Source organism: Eublepharis macularius, chromosome 13 (genome assembly GCF_028583425.1).
Source record: "Eublepharis macularius isolate TG4126 chromosome 13, MPM_Emac_v1.0, whole genome shotgun sequence".
NCBI lineage: Eukaryota > Metazoa > Chordata > Lepidosauria > Squamata > Eublepharidae > Eublepharis > Eublepharis macularius.
This window is the reverse complement of record NC_072802.1, coordinates 56,078,900-56,099,190: the sequence shown is the minus strand read 5'-3', so window position 1 is coordinate 56,099,190 and position 20,291 is coordinate 56,078,900. Positions and strand designations below refer to the sequence as shown.

General features: G+C 45.2%; 1 protein-coding gene and 1 gene segment (V, D, J or C); both read right to left on the bottom strand.

Moving 5' to 3' along the window:
- Positions 1-1,196: 1,196 nt before the first annotated feature.
- Positions 1,197-2,468, bottom strand: LOC129340968 (immunoglobulin lambda variable 6-57-like). The segment is given in 3 exon segments: positions 1,197-1,310; positions 1,899-2,233; positions 2,372-2,468. Coding segments are annotated over 3 exon segments (495 nt in total).
- Positions 2,469-8,755: 6,287 nt separating this feature from the next.
- On the bottom strand, positions 8,756-20,044 carry LOC129340967 (immunoglobulin kappa light chain-like). The gene is made up of 6 exons (XM_054995863.1): positions 20,002-20,044; positions 16,948-17,282; positions 13,450-13,498; positions 12,964-13,098; positions 9,390-9,719; positions 8,756-8,811 (listed from the first exon to the last, which is right to left on the bottom strand). The coding sequence occupies exons 1-6, from the start codon at positions 20,042-20,044 to the stop codon at positions 8,756-8,758; spliced, it is 948 nt and encodes a 315-aa protein (XP_054851838.1).
- Positions 20,045-20,291: the final 247 nt, after the last annotated feature.

The following is a 20,291-nucleotide window of genomic DNA, read 5'->3' as shown; positions in this document are numbered from 1 at the left end:
TATTCCCTCAATTTCCATGCACATTCATAAGAATATTTAATAACAATCCTGCAATATAGTAGGGTGCTTTTTAAGAGCATTCCAACTTCCCAAGTGTTCCTTGTACTGGTGAAATTAATAGATAACAACAACAATTAGGGTGTCAATTTGAGTCCAGAATCCCCCTCCCCATTTGCTGTCTCTTCACATCAGGTTTCTCTGCCCACAAAAGCTAAAGGTTTCTGGCTCAGTTCCCCATGAGGATGAATCACTGTGAAACGAGTTAAGCTTATCATCCCATGCAACGCAATAATAATCAGCATCATCTTGGGCTTGAACTCCTGTAATGACTAAATTCCAGAGATTGCTGGAAGAATCAGGGGAGACAGAGAATCTTTCAGGGATCCCGGAGCCCCTGCCTTGGTCACTGCTGGTGTAATAGTGGTATAGAAACAGTGGGGCACCCCATGACTTCTGCTGGATCCAGGAGACCCTCTTTGTACTTATGCTGTAGCCACTGCTTAGAGCACGAGATCATGACTGTCGATCCTGGAGCTTTGATCACCGAGGTTGGTTGGGTCACCACTAGTTGGGACGAGGAACCTGCAATAGGATAACAGGCAATGTTACTAACAACCTGGGTTGACATGTATGCATCCCTCTAAAAAAACAGCAGCAACTGATTTGCCCTCACCTGAGAAAAATGCCCCCAGGAAGAAAACCAAAGGAAACCACATCACGGTCATAGTACGATAGCATCATACTGATCACCTTCTTTAGAGTTGCCAGGTCCCCCTCTAGTAAATGGTGTGTGGGGGGGGGGGTAGGTTCTTCCTTAAAGTTGAAGGGCTTACCAACAACATCATTACATTGCCAGTGATGCACTACCATCACTCCCCATGTGCCCAGAATTTGGGGGAAACACTGTGATTTAACCATAGAATTTTTCTGAAATGCTAGAGTGTCCCCAGCATCCCTCCAGCAATGCACTGACATGACTTTCAGGCACATGGAGAGTGGCATCAGTGCATCAGGCTGCCGATGACATGCTCCCCCACCCCCCACTATTCCTGACATTTCCCCCCCCCCCTGCCAGCCAGCTGAACAACAGCAGAAAGGGAGTGGGAGGTCCCCTGACCTGGGGGATGGCAAATCTAGCCTTTCTGGGCTGGGGACTGGAATTTTGCATGGGTTCCTGTCTTACCTGCAGGATAGTTTCAGAAGGTAGTGATGGGGGGCTGCTGCTCAGACCCTGGTGTTATGGTCAATTCATAGTCCAGGCCCACAGGCCCAAACCGAACAGCAGCCATTTTTCTTTTACAGAAGTTTCTCTAGCGATAGCAAGAGAGAGCAATTCACAGTGTTCATCAATTACTCAAAGCCACAGTTGGCAGCCCAAGAGCTTCAGCCTCCAGCACATTTTACAACTTCTTTGGCCCCAGTGAGCCTGCAAGGCACTCAGAGATCAAAGGAAGAACAACAGGGCACTGGTTTTCTTATTGATAGGTATCAAGGTGCGCTGTACCTTTCAGAATCCTCCCTAGAGACAAGGGGCAGATCCCAGCCTCTCAGGTGACATGGGCCAATTCAAGGTAAAAAAGGCAGGAAGCCCTAGAAAGAAGATACAAGAGCAGCCCTTTGTTCCAGGTTCCCACCCTTTCTTTGGGGCACCCAGCTTAAGCTCTTACAGTGCTTTCCTCTATACACCCCACCACCATAAACATCTACTCTTATGTATTTAAATACTTTCCCTGTTTCACATCCGTTCAGTGTGACGCACAGCCTGATACAAGACTCATGAATGGTACCATCACCTCTCACATCTAGTGAACCAGACTGGTCACAGGACACTCTGCTGTTGTGTCAACCAAGCACAACCAATGCAAAGCACATCTGCTGCAAGGAGGTTTTTGTCCCACTTCCCCATGTGGTTGTATCATCGTGTGCTTGTTGCTGCTGTCATAAGATGAACAGTAATAATTGGCCTCGTCCTCTGCCTGAACGTTGGAGATGGTTAAGACGGCGGCATTGGCAGAGCCGTCAAGGGAACCTGAGAATCGGTCGGAGATTCCTGAGGCTCTATCATCATCTTCATATATGAGCAGTTTCGGACGACTACCAGGCATCTGCTGGTACCAGGAATTATAGTAGCTGCTTATGCTCCCACTGCTTCTTTTACAGGAGATCTGGACTGTTCCTCCAAGAGCGGTTGACACAGAGGGCGGCTGGTCCATCGTAAACTGGGCATTGCAACCTGGAACCAGAATCAGTGGCAAAAATTAAGTGGAATGAAAGGATCACAGTGAGTGAGATGATTGTCAATATTGCCATTAAAAGGAAGACAGTAAAGACAGCTGGCTAATTAGGCATGTTAATTAAGCTTCCATCCTACCCCCAAAGTAAGTGAGAAACAGGCAGAGCATCAAGGCCTTAGCCATGGTGAGAGATTCCCAGCTGCCTTGGAGAAAGAGGTTGCTGGCTACAAGAATCCCCTTCCTCAGCTGAGTTCGGTTCCCTGAACTTTAAAAGGTATATGCAAATATTGTCAAAGCTCATTGGCTGCTACCGGATAACTCATTTCCCTCCAGGGGCATTAAGGACCTACCACAAATCTCTTTATAAACAAGATCCTTATAAAGGTTAACTTTGTTTCCCTGCAATAAAACAGTTTGAAAATCCATCAGCCACCGTTGCTAGAATTAAAGCAATTAGGAGGGAAACCATGTATCACATTATTTAATTCCCTTAATAATTTCAAGAATGCAGATAATTGGTCCCCCCCCCCGCAAACGAGAAGGGGCTAGAGTGGAAGGGGTGTGTGATCATTAAGGGTCGATCTATGTATTGGGGAAAGGGGGCTGTGGAGCCACTCACTCCTATTTGCTTGGTTACAGTTTCCTTAAATTGCCCCGTTTGTATTTCCTCCCCAGGGACCCTCTGGTAGAAGCCTTGTGCTTCGGACGGTGACACCAGGTGCTGGCTCACCGATGCACTTTCCGCCCAGCCTTTGGAGAAGCTGGTTACTGCCAATAGTTCATATTGCATCACCTGTACTTTCTCCCTAAGTACATTCCACCGGTGCCCGGTGGGCTGGGTCGCGTCACCTTCCCACATCGTTCCGACAGAGCTTATATCCACATTATCCCAGCTTAGTAGCTCGGTGCGGGGAATTGACCAGTCCTGTGGCGTTCCCTCTCCGCTCTCCATGAGCTGAGGTGCTTCAACTAGACACCCCGCCGCTTCATCCCACACGTATTGAGAGATCACGCTAGTCCTAGCATCATAAGAGACTTCCGTAGTGGGCCCCCACCACGGATCTCCACTGATCCTGGTCCCTTGGACCTCCAGCACGGGGGATAATTGGGCCTCCTGGCCAAACACTCCAGACGGGTGCAGAAACATTAGTCCCAAAGCTCCTCTCCCGGCTTTCCCGGGGTCAAGGTCCCCACTGGAGAGGCACTGGTACCGAGGTCACAGGTGGAGCACCTCTTCCTATGCTGCTTCTAGGACGGGCTCCAAGTGCGTTCCAGGGTACTCCTCCTAACGAGACCACCTCGACATCAGTTTGCAAAGGAGTCTCTGCACCCTCCGTTCCAGGAGCAGGAGATTCATTCGGATTAAATCCGGTATCCATCCTTCCCAGGTGGGGGTTAGGGAGAGAAGATAAGATTCTCAACAGAATGTCAGTTTATGGAAATCAAGTTACTCTGATTTTATCTCCCACCCCTTCTGCAAGAAATCCAAGGTCTCTTGAGTCAAAAGGTTCTTTATTGAAAGATTATATTCAAAGTACAGGTGTCCATAATTAATTCAAAGGCATGAGAGCTTCTGGCTGACCATGAAGCTTTGTTGAGAATGACGTGTTAGTTACATGTTGCAATATATCAAAACCTCCGGCTATTCTCCTCCCCCCCCCCACTACCCATCTACAATGGAGGCCTGGGAAGGCTTGAGATAGACTCCTCCAAGGTCGTCGTCTACTGCTGGTAGATAAGGCCTCCCTGGGAACACAGCTGGTCCTCTGTGAACCTGTGAACAAATAACACTGGAAAACTTCAGAATGAGAAAGCATCAGAAAGCAATATGGCATTACTGTGGCTAATCCTGACACCTATTTGCATGACAGAAGCCCCTCCTCTGCTCTTTTTCCTCTGCATGGACAACAGCAGGAGGGTTAACATGGAAGGACTGGAACTCTAAGATCTTTTCAAGCATCGCTATGAATATTCTCTAAGACTTTCCAGGGGATGGGGAACAGAATTCAAGCTATGTTAACTTAAGATACACAGTTCCCTCTACATGGACAACTAAGGAAGGTTCAGTGTGACACACAGCCTGATACAAGACTCATGAATGGTACCATCACCAATCACATCTAGTGAACCAGACCAGTCACAGGACAGACGGGCGCGGAAACATTAGTCCCAAAGCTCCTCTCCCGGCTTTCCCGGGGTCAAGGTCCCCACTGGCGAGGCATTGGTACCGAGGTCACAGGCGGAACACCTCTTCCTATACCGCTTCTAAGACACGCTCCAAGTGCATTCCAGGGTACTCCTCCTAACGGGACCACCTCGACATCAGTTTGCAAAGGAGTCTCTCCACCCTCCGTTCCAGGAGCAGGAGGTTCATTCGGATTAAATCCGGTATCCATCCTTCCCAGGTGGGGATGAGGGAGAGAAGATAAGATTCTCAACAAAATGCATGCTCAGAGGTACTTCTTTATTAGTGTATTACTGTATTTATTACTGTACTTTATTACTGTAGTATAGATCTTAAGGCCAGTAGTCAAGTGCCTCCAAACATGTGCAGAATGTATTTCCATTTTCCAAGCTACAGCTTTATCCCCACAAGTCTTGCCACCTTTTTCTGGCAGAGCTCCTGAGCCTTTTAACCGCTACAAGGCAAGCAGAAATTCAACAGGCAGTGCTTCTTCTGGCGTGGGAGCGAGATAGTGAGGGAGCCTGTTTTCCTATTAAATTTCTGCCTGGAGCTCTGCAGTTAAAGCCTCAGAAGCCTTACAAAAGCAAGACGGGTGACTATCTGTCAACATTTAGAGACTCTGGGCCAGCCCTCTTCATGGACACCATAGTTTGAGAACCAGTTCATCGAAATACAATCCTGCCATCTTGTGGCAAGAGTTATGCGTGCCTCCTGTTGTTAACGGCCAGTTGTTATGAGGGTCGCTTCACTTTTTTCAGTCCCTGAAGAATATCACAGTTTCCCTTGGGAGGAACAAGAGCAGGTGTGGCAGAAATAATGTATGCTGGTTGCAAGGTGCATGAATAAGAACAGTTTCTATGCCATCTTACTGACATTTGGCCAAGCACGCATAGGAAACAGGGCCTAGAGGGGCACGCAGGCCTGATCCTTCCTGATCTCCCATCTATGTACTGACTGTTCAAGCATGCATATAGCCCTTCTCTCTCCCACACAGATACACATGTCCAACTTAACAGTGGCTAGTGTTGCGTTCCCCACAGCAGTGAGCCATTTTCCTCTCACAGGATCCACCTGCCAACATCCAGGAGACTATGCAAACAAACGGGAATTCAACCGGTAAATCAGAAACTGACAAAACAACAAACCGGAAGATACAATAATTACAAAAAGTGCATATATTCTTATAATGCAAAGTGCAAGGTGCAATATAAATAAATACAATTGTGGTACAATAAAATAAGAACAAGTTCACAAAGTATTCCGTCTCCAAAGTCCGTCCATGACAATAATTATACCATTTTCAGGCTTACATAAGCAATTAATTACAGAAGGTACATCGCTCCACAAGGGTACAGATGGGCGCAGCAAGGTGAATGTAGATGACTCAAATTAAGCGGTCACCAGTCCCGTGTTGGGTTTAGTAATGCCGATGGGCCATATGCCAACGGGATGATGCGGGGCACAATTTCCAATTCCCATTTCGCATGTCTTCTTCTCGGGCCATTTTCCTCTCACAGGATCCACCTGCCAACATCCAGGAGACGCCAGGAGATTTTACAGAATTGTAACTGATTTCCAGACTACAGTTTGTCTGGAGAAAATGGCTGTTTTGAGGGTGAACTCTATGCATTAATCTCCCCAAACCTACTCTCTGCAGGCTCCACTCCAAATCTTCAGAAATTTCTATACCTGGAGTTGGCATCCCTAGCGGTCACAGCAGTTTGCTGCAGCAACAGAAAGGGGCCTTCAGGCACCTTCTAAACTAACAGATCTGTCATAGTAAGGAGAAGAATATTGCCAATGGTGCCCCTTCTTCACTGGTTTTAAATACTGGATTCTGCAGGTGTTGTGTTTCCCCACAAATTCATATCTATCACTCTTCTGTCCAATACCACACGGTTCAGCTCCTGCCTGATTAGTGAGGGTTTTGAAATTAATTCTGATGAGACACAACTGGATCTTCCCATCATTTCATTAATTAACTAAAACAGCCGTGAAGAGGCACAATCAGAATAGAAACGAATGTGGGCAAATTCTCTCACCCCAGGATAACTTGGTTATGTGAGCTTTCCTGCCAAGTGGAAGGTTCTGTGTATCCAGGGCTTTTTTTCAGCAGGAATGTGGTGGAACGGCGTTCCGGCACCTCTTGAAAATAGTCACATGGCTGGTGGCCGCACCCCCTGATCTCCAGACAGAGGGGAGTTGAGATTGCCCTTCGTGCCAGCGATCTAAACTCCCCTCTGTCTGGAGAGCAGGGGGCGGGGCCACCAGCCATGTGACCATTTTCACAGAGGGCAATTTAAACTTTTAAAAACTCCCCCCTTGTTCCAGCGGACCCAAAGTGACGTCATTGTGCGGTCTTGAGTTTCCCAGAAAAAAAGCCCTGTGTGTATATGTGGTACAATATATGATACAGTGTGTGGTAAAAGGGCCAGCTGTCTACTCTCAAAGTGGGCCAGAATCTATAGCATAATTTGAGGGACAGGGGGTAGCAACACCACCTTATCAACAGGAGCTGGTGGGATAAGAGCCCTGCCAGATCCAACTAATGATCCGCCTGTCCCGGCATCCATTTAGCCACAGTGACTGTTCAAGGGGAGGAATAAGAATGGAAAATACAGAATTGGAAGAAGTAATGCTACAAGAAGGCAAGAAACAAATCTCAAAGATCTATAAGATACTTCTAAAATGGTACACTGAGGATGAAACAGTGAAAGTACAGATGGTGAAGTGGGCAATAAATTTTCATAAAGAAATAGCAATGGAGGCATGGGAGCACTTGTGGAAGAATACAATTAAGATTACAACGTGTACGAATATTAAAGAAAATGTATACAAGATGATATACAGATGGTACCTAACACCAAAGAAAATTGCGCTGGGGAACGCTAAAATGTCAGATAAGTGCTGGAAATGCAAAAAGCACGAAGGATCATTATACCATATGTGGTGGACTTGTGAAGTAGCAAAGCAGTACTGGGGAGATATAATAGAAGCAATTAATGAGGTGTTACAAACCCAAATGAATAAGAACCCAGAACTGCTGCTACTAAACTTGGGAATGGAGAATGTTCCAGTGCAAAATAGAACATTGTTATTTTATATGACAGCTGCAGCAAGATTACTGTATGCGCAGAAATGGAAAGTGCAAGAAGTACCTACTGTAGAGGACTGGATTTACAAATTGCTGTACATGGCAGAGATGGATAAAATGACAAGAAAACTTAAAGACCTGGATCCGGGACAGTATTTGGCGGACTGGGCGAAAATGAAACAATTTTTGGGAAAAAAATGGGATGTGAAAGGAGAACTGTGGCAGTTTGAGAACTTTTGAAACAAGACATTTTAAACAGAAGAGAGAAGTGACTTTACCATTAAGAATTTATATCTATTTTAATCTAAGATTGGATTATAATATAGCAGAAGAGGGATGAAATTTAGAACTGATTTTTTAAAGAATAAGATAGGGAGGTTATGATAAGTAATACCTTTATCAGAGTATATGAATAAGGGAATAGTTAAACAAATATACTGATGGGGCATACTATATATACTATTATGTTGGTAGATTAGATTGTATATTATATAATGAATGTGCAGTATGGTGCTGTGTGCGGTGCCACATTGGTGGCAGGGTGCACAGTAGGGGTGTTAATACATATTATAATGACAATAGTATATTTGATAGAATATATGTTTAAAAGAAATAGAATATGTTTAAACTAAGACTTTTGTTATATATTATATTATATCATACTGGTCTATATTGAGGGGTATAAGATTTATACTATATTGATAGTATAATTGATAGATGTATATTATACTGATAGAATATTTGATAGTATAATTGATAGAAGCATGCTATATTGATAGGGTATTTGATATATATGATAGAATACCTGGAAAAAAAATTAGAATGTGCTTAGACTAAGGGAATTATCAAGTAATAAGAGGGGGTAAGGGTTGGAAAGCTGTTGGAAGTCGATAGAGAGGGGGGAGGAAAAGGGTGGGGGATAGGGTTAATTAGATATTGAGGGAATGTATGTATTGAATTTGAAAAGTATACTCACCAATAAAATTTTCTAAAAAAAAAAACATTTAGCCACAGTGACCAACCAATTGCCACAAAAGGTCTGCAACCAGAGGAAATCCTCCTTCTCTTTTTGCCACCAGCTATTGCTAGTTAGAGGTACGTTGCCTCTGAGCATGGAGGTTCCATTTAAACATTCGTTATCCTAAGAACAGAGGCTGATATATGAAAGCACTCTTGATGCATACAAAAGGGAAGAAAATCAAGAAGATTTATCCTCCTCTCTGTTCTCCACACAACACAGTCCTAATCAGTCTCATCTTCTGACAGGGCCTCTGTGATGGCCAGAGACGTTATGTCATCTACCAGAGGTACAAAGACAAAGGTATTGAACACTGACAGTTGACACTTTAAGATATTTTACCTGCAGAAATAAAAAAATTTAAGAGGTCCCGAAAGAACTAACAACAACAACATTCGATTTATATACCGCCCTTCAGGACAACTTAATGCCCACTCAGAGAGATTTACAAAGTATGTCATTATCCCCATAACAAAACACCCTGTGAGGTGGGTGGGGCTGAGAGAGCTCCAGAGAACCGTGACTAGCCCAAGGCCACCCAGCTGGCTTCAAGTGGAGCAGTGGGGAATCAAACCCAGATCTCCAGATTAGAGTCCCCTGCTCTTAACCACTACACCAAACTGGCTCTAATATACTCATGCTTTTTATTCTGAGGTAAAATTTCATATTCAAAATCCTAGTGAAAAATCAGAATTTGGGATGGCTTTTCTAATACTTCTCTGAGTAGTCACTGGACCTACTGCAGCCCTTTTTGTCTCTTAACCTTAGCTCCAGATCTCATTCAGTGCAAGGGGAAGAGTTTGGCTTCTATTGATGCAGAAGCACAGCAAAGGAAACAGTGGAGGATTTTGGTCTCACTTCCCCACCTGAATGCACAGCTGTGCCACCCGCTCCCAGTCCACACAGCGCAGTAATAATCAGCTTCATCTTCTCCCAGGGCCCCGGTGATTGCCAGGGACATCGTGTCCCCAGATCTCGACCCACTGAAACGGTCTGGCATGCCAGGTACTCTGTTGCTGGTGTTGTATATAATTACTCGTGGAGTTTTCCCGAGCCCCTGTTGAGCCCACCGAGGATAATTGCCATCAGAGATGGTTCCACTACTAAATTTGCAAGACAGGGTGATGGTCTCCCCTAGAGAGACAGTCTCTGAAGACTTCAGGGACTGCAGTTGCTGGAAACTTGGACCTGAAAGAAAGCACAGGGTGATGCAGCAATTTCACAAGGAGGCAAGGTCAAATACTGGCACAGCTGGCGATCAAGATTAGGAAGTACTTCTGGGTTTCCTTTAAGTATGTTTTATTTCAATTCAGCCAAGGAATTATTCTCACCAATACAGACAAGGATTGCAAGGAGAAGCAGGGCCTGCGCCATTGCAGAGAAACCTGATCAGTCAAATCAGCAGGATGGATCTCTGATTGGCATCTTTTGTTCTCTCTTAAGTCCCCCAGAACAAGAGAGCATCCCCTTCATGCAAACAATGTGCTCATTAACTACTGTTCCCTGGCGTACATCTGGCTATAGGACAAGCAGCGAGAAAGGGGCAGTACCCTATTGGTCAAAGGTTCTCATCATGTCTTCGCTCTGGGACTTCTGTGCTTGTAGAGATGGCATCAGTTACAGATCTACTAGCCCCGTGGCGCAGTGGTAAGCTGCAGTACTGCAGCCCAAGCTCTGCTCATGACTCGAGTTCGATCCTGGCAAAAGCTGAGTTCAGATAACCTGTTCAAGGTTGCCTCAGGCTTCCATCTTTCCGAGCATGGTAAAATGAATACCCAGTTTCCCGGGGGTAAAGTGTAGATGACTGGGGAAGGCAATGGCAAACCACCCTGTAACAAAAGTCTGCCAAGAAAATGTCATGATGCGATATCCCCCCATGGGTCAGTAATGACTCGGTGCTTGCACAGGAAACTACCTTTACCTTTTATCTAGACCCAGATCAGGGGTTGACAGTGGAGGAAGCATTCAAATTGAGTGAAAGCTGCCCAAAACTCATCCCAGGAATGTGTTTTCAGTCCTAGAAATTACAGTATTTATCCACATGCAAGAGTAGGTTTTTTCCAGGTACGACATCAAAAAAAGAACGGTTTTTCTTAAATTTGCATACAGTCATGTCCAATACTAAAATCAAACATTTTGTGTACAACAATTTTGGTGTACGGGTTATCTTACATTCAGGATCATCTGCTTTTAGTAAATATGGCAGTGCAAGAATATTCAAATCTGTAAGACACTAGAGTGTGCTTCGGTACATGTGCAAAGTGGTTTTCCCCCACACCATATCTACATAACGACATCTAGCAGTCACATTAAAGAGTTTAGCGATCTGTCAGGAGCCCTCCTGCTTCTCCACCCTCCCAAGACCCCCATTCCCTCCCTCCCTGCCATTCCTCCCCAGACCCCTTCTGCTTCTCCCCCCTCCCCCATTGCCTCCCTACTTGCCATTTCTCCCCATATCTTCTGCTTCTCCACCCTCCCCAAACCCCCTTTGCCTACATGCCATCACTCCCCAGACCCCTCCTGCTTCTCACCTCTCCCTAGACCCCCCCCTTGCCCCCCCTGCCATCCCTTCCTAACCACACCCCCCCTCCCCAGCCCTCCCCAGCCCCAGCTTTCTGGAGCCCTTTGTATTTATTTGCACAACGAGCTCTGTTTTTTAGTTAATTATAGTATCCTACTGATCACCTTCCTCAGAGTTGCCAGGTCCTCCTCTAGTAAACGGTGTGGGGGGGTAGGTTCTTCCTTAATGTTGAAGGGCTTACCAACAACATCATTACATTGCCAGTGATGCACTACCATCACTCCCCATGTGCCCAGAATTTGGGGGAAACACTGTGATTTAACCATAGAATTTTTCTGAAATGCTAGAGTGTCCCCAGCATCCCTCCAGCAATGCACTGACATGACTTTCAGGCACATGGAGAGTGGCATCAGTGCATCAGGATGCCGATGAGATGCTCCCCCACCCCCCACTATTCCTGACATTTTTTCCCCTGCCAGCCAGCTGAACAACAGCAGAAAGGGAGTGGGAGGTCCCCTGACCTGGGGGATGGCAAATCTAGCCTTTCTGGGCTGGGGACTGGAATTTTGCATGGGTTCCTGTCTTACATGGAGGATAGTTTCAGAAGGTAGTGATGGGGGGCTGCTGCTCAGACCCTTGTGTTATGGTCAATTCATAGTCCAGGCCCACAGGCCCAAACCGAACAGCAGCCATTTTTCTTTTACAGAAGTTTCTCTAGTGATAGCAAGAGAGAGCAATTCACAGTATTCATCCATTACTCAAAGCCACAGTTGACAGCCCAAGAGCTTCAGCCTCCAGCACATTTTACAACTTCTTTGGCCCCAGTGAGCCTGCAAGGCACTCAAAGATGAAAGGAAGAACAACAGGGCACTGGTTTTCTTATTGATAGGTATCAAAGTGCGCTGTACCTTTCAGAATCCTCCCTAGAGACAAGGGGCAGATCCCAGCCTCTCAGGTGACATGGGCCAATTCAAGGTAAGAAAGGCGGGAAGCCCCAGAAAGAAGATATAAGAGCAGCCCGTTGTTCCAGGTTCCCACCCTTTCTTTGGGGCACCCAGCTTAAGCTCTTACAGTGCTTTCCTCTATAAACCATGGCTATAGAGCTAGCCCTAAGTATGCTCTGGTCTGTAATTGTGGACGTGTGTGCCTGAATAACATCCTGGGTTCACCTTGTCTCTGTCTTTGTAGCATACGAAATCTTTGCCTTCTCTTATGTGCTGTGTATTTGTACCATCTCTTGCCTTCTCCCAAAGCAGATAAGACTCCTGCTTGCCTCTCAGAACTTGGACTTGATCTCCGCAGGCTTTGAACGAAGGAGCTGAGCACCAGAGATTAGCCAAGAGCCCTCTTTCAAAGTTCACACTTGCCTTTCCCAAGGAGTGGTTTTACATAGAAAAACTGAGCCCTGTGGGGGATACTAAAGGCTTCCCCACCCCGTTTCAACAGGCAGGGATGAGACTGCAAAGGAAAAGGCAGCAGGTGACGGGTGGGTTTAGCACCCCACCCCCATCCACACCTGCTCTTCTGTATTTAAATACTTTCCCTGTTTCACATCCGTTCAGTGTGACGCACAGCCTGATACAAGACTCATGAATGGTACCATCACCAGTCACATCTAGTGAACCAGACTGGTCACAGGACACTCCGCTGTTGTGTCAACCAAGCACAACCAATGCAAAGCACATCTGCTGCAAGGAGGTTTTTGTCCCACTTCCCCATGTGGTTGTATCATCGTGTGCTTGTTGCTGCTGTCATAAGATAAACAGAAATAATCCGCCTCGTCCTCTGTTTGAACATTGGAGATGGTTAAGACGGCGGCATTGTCAGAGCCGTCAAGGGAACCTGAGAATCGGTCAGAGATTCCTGAGGCTCTATCATCATCTTGATATATGAGCAGTTTCGGACGACTACCAGGCATCTGCTGGTACCAGGAATTATAGCTGTCGCTTATGCTCCCACTGCTTCTTTTACAGGAGATCTGGACTGTTTCTCCAAGAGCGGTTGACACAGAGGGCGGCTGGTCCATCGTAAACTGGGCATTGCAACCTGGAACCAGAATCAGTGGCAAAAATTAAGTGGAATGAAAGGATCACAGTGAGTGAGATGATTGTCAATGTTGCCATTAAAAGGGAGACAGTAAAGACAGCTGGCTAATTAGGCATCTTAATTAAGCTTCCATCCTACCCCCAAAGTAAGTGAGAAACAGGCAGAGCATCAAGGCCTTAGCCATGGTGAGAGATTCCCAGCTGCCGTGGAGAAAGAGGTTGCTGGCTACAAGAATCCCCTTCCTCAGCTGAGTTCGGTTCCCTGAACTTTAAAAGGTATATGCAAATATTGTCAAAGCTCATTGGCTGCTCCCGGATAACTCATTTCCCTCCAGGGGCATTAAGGACCTACCACAAATCTCTTTATAAACAAGATCCTTATAAAGGTTAACTTTGTTTCCCTGCAATAAAACAGTTTGAAAATCTGTCAGCCACTGTTGCTAGAATTAAAGCAATTAGGAGGGAAACCATCTATCATATTATTTAATTCCCTTACTAATTTCAAGAATGCAGATAATTGGTCCCATCCCCCCCAAATGAGAAGGTGCTAGAGTGGAAGGGATGTGTGATCATTAAGGGTCGATCTATGTATTGGGGAAAGGGGGCTGTGGAGCCACTCACTCCTATTTGCTTGCTTACAGTTTCCTTAAATAGCTCTTTTAATTGCAACTCTGCTGCTCTGTTGAGAAATAAGTGGTAGCTGCTCTTCTCCTGGTCCTATCATCTTCCCCCTTCCCTCAACTGCTGTGTAGCATATCTGGAGTCCTCCCCAGGCCCTGTGATGATAATCTTTTCCTCTCTCATTTTATTGAAAGTAAAGATTGTTTCCACACATACATTTACCATGTAAACTGAAAGGTTTTTTCCCCCCGAGCTTCCACACAATATTGTAATGTAATCATTCACAGTCCAGGCTTTCCGCTGCCTCACTGCATTATCCCCCCAAACCTGTTGTGGTAAAATCTTTCTAGAAACATTGTACTCAGAATTCTTGGTCATGGTGTAGACGGGAAGGTACACATTTTTTAACATTCCAACCCATATTGGAACCATTCTCCCTCAGTATCCACCCACACCAACTGTTCCCCACACCACCAGCAGGCTTTATGCTGCCTTTTTAAATAAAATAGTAGTACCTATATTTGTAGTGTTTTAACACTAGAGCGATACATCAACTACTTTTTTTTAAGTCAGAAAATACTCTTATTTAATTAGTGTTTATTTTACTTTCTGTCAATTTCACCTCCTCTTTGGGGAGACGAAGATGAAATTAACAAACACTCTGAAAGTTGATCTCTGCTGACTCTTATCTTTTTAAACTACCCTCCTGTAGAGAGGTGAATTTTTATACTACGCTTCCCAGCTAACAGTGTCTCTGCTAGTCTTTCACTTCTTCACTCAGAATATGTAACATTGACCAAATAGTAAATTTGCAAAAAAGAAGTTTTGTAAAGAGTAAGTAAAGAAACCCTTTGACCGGGATAGAAATGCAACTGTGGAAGAAGGTAACTAAAGGATGATGGTGATGGGGGTGTGATTTCTCCAGTAAGGTGTAAGGCTGCAAACACTTTTTAAAGTCTTGGATATGCCACTTCTGAATATTCTAAAATGAGGCTTGGAGAGCAGGAGAACTCTTCTGAAATCAAATGGGCTAGATATATTGACTTTATATTCAAGAAACAGGAAAAGAAACACGAAACATGAAATCTATCTACAGTGTTATTCTAAGCTTAATTAGACCCTTTGATGTCAAAGGACTTAGGAAGGCCGTCTAGTCATCCACTGTGCCTAGGTTGCAATGCATTCATGTAAATCAAACCAGAATACCAAACTCTGAGCAGAACCACAAGTGACAAAAGGCACAGATTGGACACTTGTCTGCTTCCCTCAAGTTTTGATGGGAAATGTAGGCATCCTGGTCGCACAGCTTCACTCTCTGACTGCTGTCCAATGGACTTTTCAACTGTCACTTGTCCAACATTCCGCCAAGCTGCCTACATTTCCCATCAAAACTTGAGGGAAGCAGACAAGTGTCCAATCTGTGCCTTTTGTCACTTGTGGTTCTGCTCTATATTACAGGGCAGAGAAGGATGTTTATTGTCATGACTCACTATGCAAGATTGTACAGAAAAACTGCAAAAAAGAACTCCTGTATCTCAATCTTTCTCTCACATCACACTCCAGGTGTGGGGACCACCTGCCTCTGCCCATGTGGGGAAACTGTGAGAACAGCTCCCCCTATGGATTAGAGCTAGGATAGTCACCATCACATTGAAATTGCTTGGAAAGAAGCTGCCGCTTAGATGTGTTGTTGTCCTTGTAAAATTTGTCATAACAAATGGCTTACAGTTCCATATAATTTATATGGGTCTAACACAAGGGGGGAAAGTTACTGCTGCTAATTGACTTGGGCAGTGGAGAGCCTCTATGGATACCAAAGATATCCTCTGCCACCCTGCCACCCCCCATCAAAATGCCATATAGCAGCAAATCATATGACATGGGGGACCATGGAGCCATAAACCTCTACGGTGACAGGGCCACTGGAATTGTGCACCCCTGTTTCATAAGGGCTGCGGGGAGAGCAAACCTTAGTGAGAACCAGGATCAAATTCAGAGGATGCTGTTAGCTTCTGTTGCTTGGATGTGAATTTTCAGGCAGGAGCATCATTTATTCCAAACCTGCCCCCTCCCTTCTGTTCCAGAGTTCACACCCATTGCTGGCAAGGGGAAAACTATGTCATGTGACTTCACACCAGTCTTTCCCAATGGGAAGCTATTTTGTAGCTGCATGCTTTCTCTTACGTAGAAACGGCATTCATATAATGAAGCTGACTCCAGGTGTTTCCTGTGGGTACCACCTTATACTGGCACTGCCATCTTTTTTTCTGCCCTCTTTGCAGAACAGCATCAGGGCACATCAAAATTTAGGAGGGAAATCTTCCCCAGGTAGTGAAAGAAATAGTGGGATAAGCTTTATTTTCTTCTTTGCTATGTGACTAACTGTTGATATGAGTGCAAGAACGGCCAGTGAAAAGGAGGATGACCTTATAGACTCCTAAATGAAAATGCTGTTACAGGAAGAAATTCCGAGAGGGTGATCCGGGAGGATACTAAGCTAACACTATCACCTGGATGTAAAGACACCAAAGTTCAAACAGAATCTGTTTCAGGAATTTAAAAGGATCTGAGACAGGCTTCTATAATTAGGGACAGTGTTGCATAATAGTTAGAGTATGCAACTGTGGAGAGTTGGGTTTAAATCCTGAACCTGCCATGAAGATCACTGGGACAGTCAACCATTGTCATACTTATCTATTCCCTAGGGTGGTTGCCCTGAGAATAAACTAAGGAAGGGGTGCCCTTGCCCGGAGTTACTTGAAAGAAAGAGGGGACGAAAATCTACATTCCAGGGCCTTCTTAAGAAGTTAACTAGATGTGATGGCAGTCAGACACATCACAGAATACAGTCAAGGGAGTGGGGTGATGTAAAGTAGAGAAACAGTGGGCAAGAAGGAACTCTGAACATTTCTCTACCCACCACTTTTGCTTGCAACCACCTTCCCAAACTGCTCTTCCTCCAAGGAGGCTCCAAGCTTGGAAGGAAGCCCATTCCTTCACCAGAGGAAAGCGCTGAGAGGAAAGGTCTGAAAGCACAAAGAAAAGTTTGAACCCCTCCCTTGCCTGACTCCTCTTTGCTCTAAATTGCTTCCCTCACTGCAGTCGTATTTAACCAATAATGTGTCACACTGCACTCCCAGCTGGTGAGTCCCTTCAAGTAACCATATGAACTCATCAAGCAACCATTGCGTAATGGCATGCATATGCTGCACAGAGGTCTTTGTCTCACTTCCTCATGTGGTTGTATCATTGTGCGCTGGTTGATGCTATAATAAAAGAAACAGTAATAATCCTGCTCATCCTCTGCTCGAACATCGGAAATGGTTAAGATGGCGGCATTGGCTGAGCTGTCAATGGAACCTGAGAATCGGTCAGAGATGCCGGAGGCTCGGTAGTCTTCATCATAGATAAGCAGTTTTGGAGCACTGCTGGGCTTCTGTTGGTACCAAGAGACATCATAGCTGCCTATGCTCCCACTGCTGCTTGTACAAGAGATCTTAACAGTCTCTCCAGCAGAGGCAGACACAGAGGGTGGCTGGGTTACCGTAAACTGGGCATCACAACCTAGAACCAAAATCAACAGTAAACATTAAGTGGAGCATCAAAGCAAGAGTTCTCTCTTAAAAGCAGAGAACAGAATGTGGGGAGAGTTCGAATCCACCACTCTACCTACCCCAAAAGTAAGCAAGAACCAGAAAGAATAATGAAACCCTGGCCATGGTGAGGGATTCCCAGCTTCTTTGCCCAAAAAAGTTGCTTGACAGAACTGCATAGTTTGCATTTAAATCCCACAAACTCAATCAGTATCCCTGTATGCAAATATCTGCAAACTCATTGGCTGCTACAGATTACTCATTTCCCTTCAGAGCCAATATGGAGGATAAATCTAAAGATTGTCCAACTTTAATAGGTTGGCTTAAGTGCATCCAGGGAGAACTGTATACAAGATACATGACCTTATACCTTACAAAAAAGCAATTTAAATTCTGTAACCATGCATACAGTAGTTGGTGGCATGCAGAGTTCTGAGTGGGATATCAGGGGGGAAATCCTGTCCCTTCAACAGGACAAGATTAACAACTTTAGGTTTATGCCTATCTGGAAGCTGGATCGAGGGCAGCACTGTGCTTGCTTCTCCCTGAAGCCAGCTCAGCAGGGAAATACACTCTGCATATGTAGCCTTGTTTTCTTCAGCCAATTAACAATCTGGTAAAACTAACTTCAGGGCTGCACATTTTCTGTCAGCTTACAAATCAGAGTACAGTGAAATAACTTGCTTCTTTCTTTGTTCCAGCCATGGAAAACAAGCCACATTAGCCTGACTGAGATATTATGTTGAGACTAACTAGGGTTCCTATCTTCAGATAGGGCCTGAAGAGTTCCCAGAATTAGAATTGCTCACCAACTACAGAGATCAGTTCGCCCGGAGGAAGCAGCAGCTTTGGAAGGTGAACTTTAGAGCTTTACACCACACTGAGGTTGGCAACGCTAAGACTGGTTGGAAAAGTTGCCAACATTTTTATTGCTCCTACTCATATCCACTTGCCCTGACCTGGATTGCCCAGGTGAGCCTCATCTGGTCAGATCTCAGAAGCTAAGCAGGGTCAGCCTTGGTTAGTAATTGGATGAGAGACCTCCAATGAAGACCAAGGTTGCAGGGGAAGGCAATGGCAAATGGCATCTGTTCATCTCTTGTGATGAATACACCACCAGGGGTCGCCAGAATTCAACTATGACTTGAGGGCACTGTCCACCGCCACCACTCATATCCACTTAACACCAGTCTGACAGACAAAAGTAGACAAGTTAGGCTTTCCCCTCAACTAATATCAGGAAAAGGTTCTGCAGGCTAAAGTTCTGCTATTAAATGCATACGGGCAAGACCAATGAAAAAGAGCCAGGTTACATAGCAGCATCTGGAAGAGAGGCTCGCAAGAGCTGAAAGTTTGCCTCTCTCTAGTCAACTTGGTGTAATACAGTGGTTTATCTTATTTCATTTATACCCAGGTTTCCTCTCCAAGGAGGACCAAAAACAGCTCATATTGTTCTCCTCTCTTCTGTTTTATTCTTCACAACAACTCTGTGAGGTGGGTTATGTTGAAAACATGGGACTGGCCAAAAGTCACCCAGCAAGCTTCCATATCAGAGCAAGGATTTGAACTTGGGCTTTCAGAGCGTAGTCCAATACTCTAACCACTCACCACCACTGCTGCTAGACTACAGTCTGGGAGACCCAAATTCAAACTCCCCCCTTCACCATGGAAGCTTATTGAGTGAACATGGGCCAGGCATAGTCGCTCGGCCTCACCTACCCCACAGTACTGTTGTGAAGGTAAAATAGAGAAGGGAAACTATCACACACCACCCAGAGCTTCCTGGAGAAAAGGTGGGATAACAATCTATTAAATAAACAGCATAACAACTCCATCCCATCCCATGTTTGATGAAGGGAGTTCTGACTCTTGAAAGCTTACACTCTGAAAATCTTGTTGGTCTCCAAGGAGCCACTGGACTCAAATCCTTCCATCCCAACTAAAATGTTTAATCTGTCCAAGGTCTGAAAGAACGGAGGTGGTGCGTTTTCTTGCTCTTGCTTGCTTATGTGATACCCTCCGATGGCCACAGAATTTGTTTCACTTCCACATTGGACTGTATCAGTGTGCAACCCGCTGCCATGCCACACAGCACAGTAATAATCTCCCTCATCTTCCTTCTGGGCCCTGGCAATGGCTAGCATGGCTATGTTGCCAAAAGTATCTGCAGTAATGCGGTCAGAGACACCTGAGGCCCTTTGTTTGGACTCGTACACCAACAGTTGAGGAGGATTCCCTGGTCTCTGTCGATACCAGGCTGGGTGGTTGGCACTGATTTTCTCCACACCTTGCAGAAAACAAGACACTGTTCCAGTCCCTCCTGGAGCCACCGATATATGGCTGTCGGTCTGAGTCAGTTGTGAGGCAACAAAGCCTAAAATGAAGGAGAGGGAAATCACAGAGCCACACATCGCATTCCGATGGTTGCCATTTATGATACAGGAGAAGGCTTCTGTGCCTTACTGTTAAAAGTAATTTCAGAAGGAATTTGTTCCTGTGTTATAAAAAGCAAGGAGGAGTTGCTTCTATCAAAAATCCTCTTGTCTCATCAGTTAAAGCAGAGGAATTTAAACTACCCCTCTCAGAAGCTAAAGGAGAAATTATGGAAATAGAACAGAATTTCCAGCCAGATGTGTCATCAGCGACTCAGACTGGGAGCCGTTGCCATAAAACTTGTCCCAAATTCTCACCGGTGCAAGAAGCCAACAGGAGGAGAAGTACATTGAAGGCCATGGCTGAGTATGTAAAGCAGGTCCAGTTAACCCAATACTGTCCCTATCGTTGTCATTTAAACTCTTGTTGGGCTTAAGAAATGCTCCTATATGCAAACCTCCATTTCCTGTCTCATTCTTGATCTCAGAGCCCTGAGGATGCCGGCTGTGTTTTTATGAATCAAGGCTCTGAGACTTTAACAGCTGCATCAGTGGCAGGACCTTTTTTCCAACTTTGTAAGCCTTCCCAGTCCACCTTTCCACACAAA

Excerpts from the sequence above, each read along its gene's own strand:
- LOC129340967 (XM_054995863.1), bottom strand. The coding sequence starts at position 20,044 with ATGGCCTTCAATGTACTTCTCCTCCTGTTGGCTTCTTGCACCG. Across the intron at positions 13,099-13,449 it reads TGTTTATAAAGAGATTTGTG|GTTGCAATGCCCAGTTTACG; the intron begins GTAGGTCCTTAA and ends TTCTGGTTCCAG. Across the intron at positions 9,720-12,963 it reads CTGGTACCAGCAGATGCCTG|GTCCAAGTTTCCAGCAACTG; the intron begins GTAGTCGTCCGA and ends GCTTTCTTTCAG.